Source organism: Myotis lucifugus, unplaced genomic scaffold (genome assembly GCF_000147115.1).
Source record: "Myotis lucifugus unplaced genomic scaffold, Myoluc2.0 scaffold_187, whole genome shotgun sequence".
Lineage (NCBI taxonomy): Eukaryota > Metazoa > Chordata > Mammalia > Chiroptera > Vespertilionidae > Myotis > Myotis lucifugus.
Window position 1 is genome coordinate 444,906 of NW_005871235.1, and position 11,497 is coordinate 456,402.

An 11,497-nucleotide genomic window follows, 5' to 3' on the forward strand; every position below is an offset into this window, starting at 1 on the left:
ATCGGGGGGACGCCGGAAAACCTGGAATCCGGCCCGAGAAGGAGGCCCACCGGGCGGGGCCCCGCTTTGGTCCCGGGGGCCTCTGGGGACCTGGAAAGGGACAAACGAAGGGGAGGGGGCCACTTCCCGCACACCTTTTTCTTTTTTTTCTCCGGGTTCCCCCTGGCAAAAGGGGGAGTTTCCCGGATTCGGCCCGCTCCCCGGCTCCGGAAAGGAGGGAGAACAGCTGCGGTCTTTTTTCTTTTGGGGGCAAATCGGGCAGTGGCCCGGGGAAAATTTTCCGGGGGCGTTCCCCCGGCGGGGCCCGGGGCGCGCGCTTCCTGGCCGTTCCCGGGGGGGGCGCTGGCGGGCGCCCTCTCCCCGGGGGCTGCTCCTGGAATCCCTCGGCGTGAGGTGCTCCCCGTGGCCTCGGGGCCGCCGACGCCAGCCCGAGCCGGGGTGTCAGGTTCGCCTTGTGTCCGCGGAATCCTCTCATGCCGAGGGTGCGCACTCAGTTATGTGCCACCAGTGGGCCTGCGTGGGACCCAGATCCTGCGGCAGTGCTTCCTGTAACTTTTTTGTATGAGTTTTCTGCTTGATGGTAGTAAGTTAGTTGAAAAACCAGAAAGCTAGATCATTCCCGAGACTCGGCGGCATGTCAGACGTGCTTTATTCTAGATGCATTACCTAACGTACAAGTAGATGGGGGACAGGCCCCAGCGAAGTAAAGCTGTTGCACAGATTAACTGCCCGGACTCTGCGATCTGATCTGACGTAAGCTTCTGAAATTGCCCTTTCCCCCCGTTTTATATGCAACTCGTGAATGAGAGGAGAAATTTCGCTGGTGTTTCTGAGCTGCCTGTTAGGGAACGCGTTTCCTGTGGGGAGGAAGCTGGGGAGGGGTGCGGGTGTCTAGGGGAGAAAGGAAAGGTGATAGGTGTCAGTGGGGCCTGCTGCTCCGGTAGGTGCTTCCCCCCTCCAGCCGCTGGCTGGCTCCACTCTAAAAAAATAGCAAATTCACTAAGTGAATTACTTCTATATTGTTTTCTCCTCTTGCTGATAAAACTGCTTATAAATTGGCTTACAATTGCAAAAAAATATTACCTGGAAATGAGAATACTGAGAAGACTCGTTGCCTTTAACAGCTTTACAAGTGGCTTCTTTAATTTAGGGTATGTCATCAGAAAGTTGCAAGAATACATGTGTGTGTTTTTTTAATTCAAGGAAAGTTATATTTAGGATTTGAGGTGAGGTTGGACTTGGAATTATTTCCAGGTTACTGTAAGAGTAGAGTCCTTAATGATAAAAAATTAGTAGAGTCACTAATTTTTTAACCCAGCTAGGAAGTGAAGTAACAACCTCCAAGGGCTCATTTGAGCAAATTTGGAATAATAAAAATTATCTTACAGGAAGACCTTTGTTTTGGCAGAAAAATGACCTTGGTTTCTGACTGGATGTTTTCTGTGATCTGCTAGATTTCTGTGTGGGTTATTCAAATTTCAGCTAAGTTTTTCTAGAAACTGTGACTAACATGGAGTCTATTTAAAGATGTAAGTGAAAATAGGAGCACATAGTTTAAATTTAATTTTAAGAATTTTAAATGCTTATATTTAAATTTAAATGTAGAAAATTAATGGAAACTTTTGTTACAAAGTTTTATTTTATTTGGCAATAGACCCATGGGAATAAATATAACCTTTTTGGAGCAGTGGCTGGCTGGCACTTTGTGCTCTTGTTAACCTGCTAATAATATTCCTTTTCTTATTCTAAGTAAGCAAATTGCTTATGAACAAGACTACTTGGGAGGAGATAACATTTGACATTGATGCTTTTTGTATACATATTCTGAGAATAACTTGTGTATATTCGTTTAATGTTTTATAGTGACAGAAAACTGATTTAGTTCTTGATGGGGAACTTGGGAAAAATATAAATGTTTGTATTGGGGGTAGTAGTTACCTTGGTTTTGAGACCTCTGAAAGAACTGCAGAGTAATTTTCACTACCTACCACTTCTCTACTCTTTTGAATTAGATTTGGTTTTAAGCTGGATGAATGAAATTTTGGTCTTAAAATAAAAGAATATTATTGAAATTATCTTTTATAGTTATAAATAGGAATTGTTTTTTTGTTTTCATTTATAAACATACATTTTTATAATACTTCACATAACAACTTTGTTAACTTCCAGAGACTTAAATGAGGAAAATCTTTAAAAGAAAGTGATAAATTAATTGGTCATTAAGGATCAAATGACATAATTTATATGTAATCATTTTCGAGAACCAGTTTTTTGTTTGTTTTTCAACAATACATTGGTTGTCTTTAGAAAAGTAAGTAAATTATGGGAAAACTAACAGCTTCAAAGTTTTCATAAACTTTATATGTAAAAAATACTTTATTAGTTGAAAAAATCAATATAGAAAGTTGTACATATATTTTGTAACAATGTAAAACAACCAACTAACTATTAAAAGGGACATTGTCCAGATATGGTAGTGGTATTCTTTGAGGGAGGAGTGTTTTAGATCATTAATTTCAACTTAAATAATCTTATTTGTGAATGCTTGTTTTATGCATATTGATTAAACCTGTAGTTCTTGTATTATTTTTGTGGTTCAAGGAGAAGTTAAAAAGGTAGCTTGAACCCAAATTTGAAAAGATCATTGTGTACTTAGTACTTTAATAGAATAACATGTTCCTTTTGAATTGGAAAATAACTTTCTCTTTCTCTCTCCCTTTCTTTTTTAAACAGCAGTTCTGTGGTGTTCTTGGTCACACATTTATGGAGTTTCTGAAGGGCAGTGGAGATTATTGCCAGGCACAGCACGACCTCTATGCAGACAAGTGAACTGTAGAAATTCATTACTACTCCACCAAGAAGCCCCCATATGAGTGGTTAACCTGGACACAGACGTGTTGAATTGAAAACTGCAGAGCATTTTACAAGAGTTCTGACCTGGATGGGGTAAACCTCAGTGCACTTCCTTTCTATTGCCTCAGTATTACTGGATTGAAGAATTGCTGCTTCTTGTTAGGAGGTTCATTTCATTTCCCATTACTCCCAACTTCACTCAATGCACTGAGAATTTCAAGTGGAGTACATTGAAGTAGACTCAGTTTCTTTGCATCATTTCTGTATTCAATTTTTAAATTCTTTCATAACTTTATTGAGTGTTTTTTAACTAAATTATCATGGCTCGAATGAACCGCCCAGCTCCTGTGGAAGTCACATACAAGAACATGAGATTTCTTATTACACACAATCCAACCAATGCGACCTTAAACAAATTCATAGAGGTAAGGTTTGATACTTTTTATAAATTTTCTTGAACTGTTTACAGTTTGATAGTGGAGCTTTTTGTATAACAGAATATTTTGGAAAATTCTGAGATAAATGCCTACAGTTCCAAGTCCCAGAAATGAAGTATCAGTGTTGTCTTTAAGTTAAATTGTTACACATTTCACGAACATGTACTTGAGTTGCTTTAGATTTATAAGTTAACATCTAGTTCTTCATGCCTCGAAGTTTGCTTACTTTAGATTTATGTGGACAGTGTTAATAGTATGGGGCTCTTGCTTATATGAAATTTGTAGGAGGTGGGTTGCCATTTACATGGGTTGTTTATATATCTGCTTTGTGTAATGCCTAATACCATAAGCCAAAATTAATGTATATCTTGGACCCCATTTGATATGTACAATCCAATTTTCAGTTAACTAATTCTGCTTCCTAGTGGTTGCTGTCACCAAAACTGCCTCGCTGTCTGCCTCTTTTGACTATAAGGGATGAATGTAATGCTGAATGATGTATTTGGATGCATATGTATTTTACAAATACGTGCAGATGCTCAGAAACAATAGGCCTTGCAGATCATAGAATAGTTTTGATGTCAAGCAATATATATATAATTTTTTTTAAAAGACGGAAGAGTTAAGATTTTAGTAAATGCAGTATGATTCTTGAAGCCTGTAGTTTTAAGTGATATGGGGTTTGAGTCTCTGAATATACGTACTTTTAAGGCTCTAAATTACATACTGTACTGCACGTGTAATTTAAGGAGTTAAGTCAAGTGATTCCTTTGGTTCTGTTTACTTTTATTTCTGAATCACTTCTAATTCTCTTTCATTAGTGCTTCATCTCCACCTAACCAATAGGTCACCATAACTATAAACAAAACTTCACTATATGAAGGGCCTGGGATTTTTTTGTTGTTAGTTAATCTTCACCACAGGATATTTTTCCATTGATTATTTTATTTTATTTTTTTAAAGAGTGGAAGGGAGTGGGAGAGACAGAGAGAAACATCAATGTGAGAGAGATGACACATCAATTGGTTGCCTCCCACACATCCAGCCAGGGCAGGGGATCAAGCCTCTGCAACCCAGGTACATTGAACCTGGAACACTTCGGTCCTTGAGCTGACACTATCAACTGAGCCAACCTGGCTAGGGCTGGGAGTATTTTTTTTTTTTTTTTACTTTTAATTTATTAAAAAGTGTAATGTTTAACATTCCCTTATCCTTTTATGCTATTTTAGTATTGTCATTTTTAAAACAAGATCTCACTTACCTATTAAATATACATAGGTTATGCCATTCATTTCATGATTTTTTGGTAACCTTCAATACCTATTGGAGAGATACTCAAAATGGCAAATGGTGACAATAGTGACATGGTATAAAGACTACTGAGTATTTTTTTATGTGTTTTATCCAGGAACTTAAGAAGTATGGCGTTACCACAATAGTAAGAGTATGTGAAGCAACTTATGACACTACTCTGGTGGAGAAAGAAGGCATCCAAGTTCTTGTAAGTATTTGATAATTCCTGTCTTTATGATACTGTGCTATAAAAGTTTATTGAAATAAATCATTGACTTAAGCTTAATTTTTTAAATTGTCACAAAATTGTGCAGTATCTTAATTTCAAAATAAAGGTGAAGCTAAGCAAGGGTTTGAAGCATTAAAAGATTTTTATAAAGATTTGGCATTTACATTTCATTGACATTGGAATATCATAAAACAAGTTTAAATATGTTACGATTCATTTGAAAATGAGTGTTTTAAGCCGAAACCGGTTTGGCTCAGTGGATAGAGCGTCGGCCTGCAGACTGAAAGGTCCCAGGTTCGATTCCGGTCAAGGGCATGTACCTGGGTTGCGGGCACATCCCTGGTGGGAGATGTGCAGGAAGCAGCTGATCGATGTTTCTCTCTCATCGATGTTTCTAACTCTCTATCCCTCACCCTTCCTCTCTGTGGAATATCATAAAACAAGTTTAAATATGTTACGATGCATTTGAAAATGAGTGTTAAATTTAGAATTATTAGTGGTATTATATTAAAAATCTAAAATGTTTCTTCTTTTGACTTAGGATTGGCCTTTTGATGATGGTGCACCACCGTCCAACCAGATTGTTGATGATTGGTTAAGTCTTGTAAAAATTAAGTTTCGTGAAGAACCTGGTTGTTGTATTGCTGTACATTGTGTTGCAGGCCTTGGAAGGTAAGAGAATTTCTTAAATCCAGTTAATGGTATTGGTCTTATTTTTAGTAAAACTTGATGCTGACTCCAATTAAAACTCAGTAATCACTTTGTGAATCAATTTGCTTTGTTAAATTACTTACTGAACTAAATTAAAAAGTAGTACTTCAGTACAGCTGGAACTAACAAATGCTATAGCTACAATTTACACTTGGCTCTATGTGCATAATCACTTATACAATTAATCATGTGTGCTAGGTTATATCCATGGTATTGGAGTCATTGTTAAGCCTATTGGGAAGAAAGATTGTGAATTCTCTCTAAGGTAGTTTGCATGTGGTGTACTTTTGATAGGGTCCTTGATCCTAGCAATCTGATTTGGTAGGAACTTGTTACCCTAGAAAGCACAAAATCTTTAGAAAGGAGTTAATGACATTTAAAAACAAAATTTTTTTTTAAGTGGTAAATATTTTTTAGTGCTTGGAATTTAGGAAAAAAATTGTCTGCAGTTAACACCTGTGCACTCCCCTAAATATTTTCAAGATTCTTTTCCAATAATACAGGCTTTAACTTCTAGACTTTTTAATAGTTAAGGGCATAGTTTATTTTTGGTTCTAGATAAAATCTAGGTTTGGTATGAAAATATTGGTACTTAATTAATTTTTTAACATAAGTCAACATTTACTACATGTATTGCTTATATAGGAAGTGTAATAAATAATAGTATTGTATTAGGGAATGTTTAGAATATTGAATTATTCAGGGCTTGGTTTTGTGAAAATGATTTATCAAAATTCTTGCCTTACCAGAGCTCCAGTGCTTGTTGCCCTAGCATTAATCGAAGGTGGAATGAAATATGAAGATGCAGTACAGTTCATAAGACAGTAAGTAATAAATTTTTTTTTATTTTTTCATTGTATGGGAGTGAGTTTAATTTTGATCAGGCTGGCAGGGGAGTGGTTAGGAGGTGATCAGGCTGGCAGGCAGAAGGGGTTAAGGGCAATCAGGCAGGTGAACAGTTGGGAGCCAGCAGTCCCGGATTGTGAGAGGGATGTCCGATTGCCTATCCCTGTGGGATTGGGCCTAAACGGGCAGTTGGACATCCCCCAACGAGTCCCAGATTGGAGAGGGTGCAGGCTGGGCTGAGCGGGACACACGCACACACATACACACCCCAGTGCACAAATTTCGTGCCACCAGGCCTCTAGTCAAAAGATAAAGTGCCAAAAGAGTGGTTATAACTGCCTATAGCATAGTGAATCTTATTAATGGAGGGCTTTTGCTTTAATTACTTACATGTTTTGTTTTTTCCTTTCAGAAAGCGGCGTGGAGCTTTTAACAGCAAGCAACTTCTGTATTTGGAGAAGTATCGTCCTAAAATGCGGCTGCGCTTCAAAGAGTCCAGTGGTCATAGAAACAACTGTTGCATTCAATAAAACGGGTGCCTGATGCCATTGCCTTGAAAGTGGAACTTGAGATAGGACCTAATTTGTCATATGTATTAGCCAACATGTTGGCTTGGTGAATAAGTCTAATGAAGCTTCCAAAAGAGGGTTGAAAATCAGTTTTACCAGGCCACAAGCTTGACGGAATTGCAACCTCTATGTTTGGTTTATGATCAACCTATTTTGACACTTGGCAAAAGATTCTTCCTGTTCAGCATTTAAAATCTGCTTATCATTTGTACCAATTTACTTTTCCTGAAATCATGCAGTATTGAGTTATGTCTTTAAATCTATTCCCATGTCAGAATCTCACCGATATATAAAAGATTTAGAAAGATTAGGTGCCAAAATACCCAGCACAATACTTGTACATTTTCGTTTCATACAGAACTAAAATCCCAGGAACTATGAACACTCTGGACCTTATGTGGTTTATCCCTTCAGTCATTTCAAACATGGGAAGTAGGACCTATAAGGTTATTTGCCTGCTCACTTTGTGTTTACATCTCCCACATTCATACAAGTATACATCAGGTTTGCTCAACTTTTTGATTTTTATACAAAGTCTTTGTTATTATTTAATGTCTTTCTATAAATCTCATTTTGTGCTGTTATGGAAAGCCTCCATTTTGAAAACCTGCATTGTATAGAAGCACATGTCTTTAATGTCTCCAGACAAAAAGCCTTACAGTTAATTTTAACGTTTGCACTTAATGTGCAACCTATAGGGAGGGCCTGAGAAAAGAATGAGAGGGGGCTATTAAGTATTTTTAGTAAAATGTTGCCTTTGTCTTGTGTGGAACATGTAGAATATGCTCTTTGGTAAATATTTTTTTAAAGGTAGACATGCTTTATTGTAGCTAAAACGATTCTTAATCATAAAAATTCTGAATTCTTGTATTTTTTTCATACATTCTGAAGTTTACCAACTTTTTTGTTTGAAGTGTGATTTTTTTTTTCCTTCCCACCCTCTTGCAAAAAAAAAAGAAGTGGGTTTCTGCTAATGAATTGAGCAGACATCTAATATTTTATATGCCTTTTGAGCTGTGTAACTTAATATTTGGATACTTGATAATTTGTTTTATTATGTAATTGATAAAATGGTGATATGTATTGATGTTAGTTCAACCATATATTTATACTGTTTGGGAATGTGTGGTTATAGTTCTGTGGGAGAAATAATTTGTCAGTGTTCACCAGCTTGTAAAAATTTAGTGCGAGAGCTTAAACATCTAAATAAATGAGATGCATTTATCATCACTGACATTGTTTTTGCTTAAAATTAACTTTAGAACATGTTAAGACTGAATTGGTTTCACTTAGTAACTAGCACCATTTGAAGTAAAGTTTTTTTTTAATGAATGACTAAATGAAGTTGTCATTTTAGTAAGCTCCTTATAGACAATTTCTTAGGGTCATGACAATTATTTATTAAAGGTGCTTTTCATTTTAAACTGCTTTTTAGAGATATAGATAGTTTTGAACCGTTATGTACTATTCTGTACTGAGGAGAAGCAGTATATATAGAAGGGGAAGTCCTTGATTTGAAGTTCAATTCCACCAAATAACTGGTTAGGGTCAACTTCTGAGCTTCAATTTTCTCATAAATTAATTATATAACTATAGGTTTTTAATTAATTTAAACAAGTGTTTGGCACAAGAGGGCTTGATAAATGTTTCTTTCAGTAATCTGAAACAAGCGTACATAGGTCATCTTAAAAGGTCCTTGTCTTTCTTTTTTAAAACAACAGTTACAGCCAAATAAAAGACTGAAATTTGAGTGAAAAACAGTATTTGTGTTTTAAAGATTTGCTTCCATCTGTTTAGGACAGTTCAGCACTTAACATACTCCATTCTTGAAACTTATAGCAGGGTAAAAGGATAAGAGGGGACCTTGGAATCCTTGGTTTTTTAAATATTTGCTGTTTTGTGATTGGGGCTAAGTTATTTAACTTGGCTATCTATTTTTTAATGCAGCCTATTCTTAAGATAATTTTATGTAGATTATGAAATCATAATTCTCTATTACATACCCCATAAAGCAGCATTTGTGTTTATTGAGAGGAGATGCCATCATTATTAATGAAACATACTGAGTTTGAAACAGTTTGCAGTGTTAGATTGTATATATGGTGCTAAAAATGTTAAACCTCATCTGTATAGTATACACTGGGATTTGTTTTCTATCCAAACATTTTCCATCTTATAAATATGATTTATTATAGGAATACTCATATCCTGGGAGATTTCTTATCGTCTATCTGCACTAATAAAAGAGAAAGATGCAAATTGACCATACCTTTGTGATGCCCATCGGCCAATCAGGAGTGAGTATGCAAATTAACCCAACAAAGATGGCAGGTTAATTTGCATGCAAGGCTCCGAGCAGCATGGGGCAGGGCGAGACGCTTGCGTCGTCACCATGGCGACAAATCGGGCGTTTAATAGCACCCCAGCTGCTCCAGGCCAGAGTGAAGAAAGTGCCAGCAGCCAGGGGAAGGGAGGCCCATTCTTACACGAATCTGCGTGCATTAGGCCTCTAGTGTATGTATGTGTGTGTGTGTGTATATATATATATATAGATATATAGATATGTATATATATATATCCTATATAGTGAAAGCCCAGCAACCATAACGGCAGAACGACCAGAATGACTGCTTGACCAGTCACTATGAGGTGCACTGACCACCTCTTGGTCTTTTTCCCTGGCTGGCAGGCTCCGATTGCCAATGGCAAAAGGGGAACCAGGGTGGGTGGCACGGGATGTGGGTGGCACCAGGCCAAGGCCCCTGACCCACTAGTCACCCCACACACAGAGGGTGACCTGTGGTGGGTATGGGGCTGACAACCGGGCAGGAACATCTGACCTCTCGGTCCCTCCCCTGGCCATCAGGCTCCCATCGCTGTATGGGGAACAGCAAACCAGGGTGGGTGGCAGCCGGGGGCAGGACTGGCGAGTGGGTGGAACGGGCCGACCTCTTGGTCCCTCACCCCAGCCCGCAGGCTCCCATCACCGCTGATGGCGAATGGGGAACTGGGGTGGGTGGAGGGGGATGTGGGTGGCGTCAGGCCAAGGCCCCTGCCCTGCTGGTCACCCAAAGGGTGACTGGTGGTGGGGGTGGGGCTGGCGAGCAGGCGGGAACAGGCTCTCATGGCCGGATGGGGAACTGGGAACTGGGGTGGGTGGTGGCGGGGGGCGGGGCTGGCTGCCGGCAGCCAGCAGCTGTGGAAGATGGCCCTGATCACAGGCTAGGCCTAGGAACCATACCCGCGCACGATTTCGTGCACCGGGTCTCTAGTATATATATAAAAGGCTAATATGCTAAGTGTCCAATTGGTTGCTATGATGCGCAATGACCACCAGGGGGCAGACAACACAGGAGCTGCCGAGCTGCAATGACTTGGCAGCAGAGGTTCTCAGGTGACATACCCCGAAACCAGAGAAGAGGGAGCCCCGATTCCTCGCAGGGTCACATGATTCCACCTTCAGCTGTGGGTTATGTTGTTGCTGGGGCACTGTTGGCCCCAAATCTGGTTTACTGCACACTTGCATTTGCGTTCCACACCCTGTGGGACAGCAATTTTGCAGAGTGCCCTCTCGCACTCCTGGACTCCTCGGGGATGTCATAGAGAATCGATTTTGGCCCAATTTCCATAGGCCAGGCCGAAGGACCCCACCCACCGGAGGGACCCTGCTCACTCCACAGATGCCCTTCGAGCCACAACACCACCCCAGGTGCGGCTCGCCGGGGAGGGACTGCGGGAGGTTGGCTCCAGGGTGAGTTTGGCCCCTCTCACCCAGTCCTGTCCTGCCGGCCACCTTCTAATTAATTTCCTTTCAATGTGCACAAATCCTTGCACCAGTCACTAGTACCTAATAAGAAAGAACTATGAGTTGAGACCTTGTATATAGGAAGTTATCAGATGGTGTTTTAAAATTTGGTTACTTGGTTTTGGACAACAATTTTCCTCATTAGGATGATATAAATAGTGAGTAGTTGACATGTTGCTGACATGTAAGTAATGTGATTACTAAAGCAAAACAAGAAAAATGCAATCTTAGTTCAAAGAAAAACTTACAAATGCCATTGGCCATTTTGCAGCACACTGCAACCTTCATTTATCCCCCCCCCCCCGCCCAATAGTCGCTTTTCCTAAGAGTGCTTTTTTAGCCGAAACCAGTTTGGCTCAGTGGATAGAGCGTCAGCCTGCGGACTGAAAGGTCCCAGGTTCGATTCCGGTCAAGGGCATGTACCTGGGTTGCGGGCACATTCCCAGTGGATGTGCAGGAGGCAGCTGATCGATGTTTCTCTCTCATTGATGTTTCTAACTCTCTATCTCTCTCCCTTCCTCTCTGTAAAAAATCAATAAAATGCCGAAACCGGTTTGGCTCAGTGGATAGAGCGTTCAGCCTGCGGACTGAGAGGTCCCGGGTTCGATTCCGGTCAAGGGCATGTACCTGGGTTGCGGGGCACATCCCCAGTGGGGGATGTGCAGGAGGCAGCTGATCGATGTTTCTCTCTCATCGATGTTTCTAACTCTCTCTATCTCTCTCCCTTCCTCTCTGTGACCCCCCCTCCCCCAAT

At 40.0% G+C, this 11,497-nt stretch overlaps 1 protein-coding gene across 1 annotated transcript; it reads left to right on the forward strand.

The window, feature by feature from the left end:
• The first annotated feature begins 1,038 nt into the window (after positions 1–1,038).
• PTP4A1 (protein tyrosine phosphatase type IVA, member 1) lies at positions 1,039–8,172 on the forward strand. The gene is made up of 6 exons (XM_006096818.3): positions 1,039–1,151; positions 2,734–3,278; positions 4,699–4,791; positions 5,354–5,484; positions 6,273–6,347; positions 6,782–8,172. The coding sequence occupies exons 2-6, from the start codon at positions 3,174–3,176 to the stop codon at positions 6,897–6,899; spliced, it is 522 nt and encodes a 173-aa protein (XP_006096880.1). The 5' UTR covers positions 1,039–1,151; positions 2,734–3,173; the 3' UTR covers positions 6,900–8,172.
• The last annotated feature ends 3,325 nt before the right edge of the window (positions 8,173–11,497 follow it).

Bases quoted from the DNA above. Each gene is read 5' to 3' on its own strand.
- PTP4A1 (XM_006096818.3), top strand. From the start codon at position 3,174: ATGGCTCGAATGAACCGCCCAGCTCCTGTGGAAGTCACATACAAGAAC. The intron at 3,279-4,698 runs GTAAGGTTTGAT...TGTTTTATCCAG, and splicing joins CCTTAAACAAATTCATAGAG to GAACTTAAGAAGTATGGCGT. The intron at 4,792-5,353 runs GTAAGTATTTGA...CTTTTGACTTAG, and splicing joins AAGAAGGCATCCAAGTTCTT to GATTGGCCTTTTGATGATGG.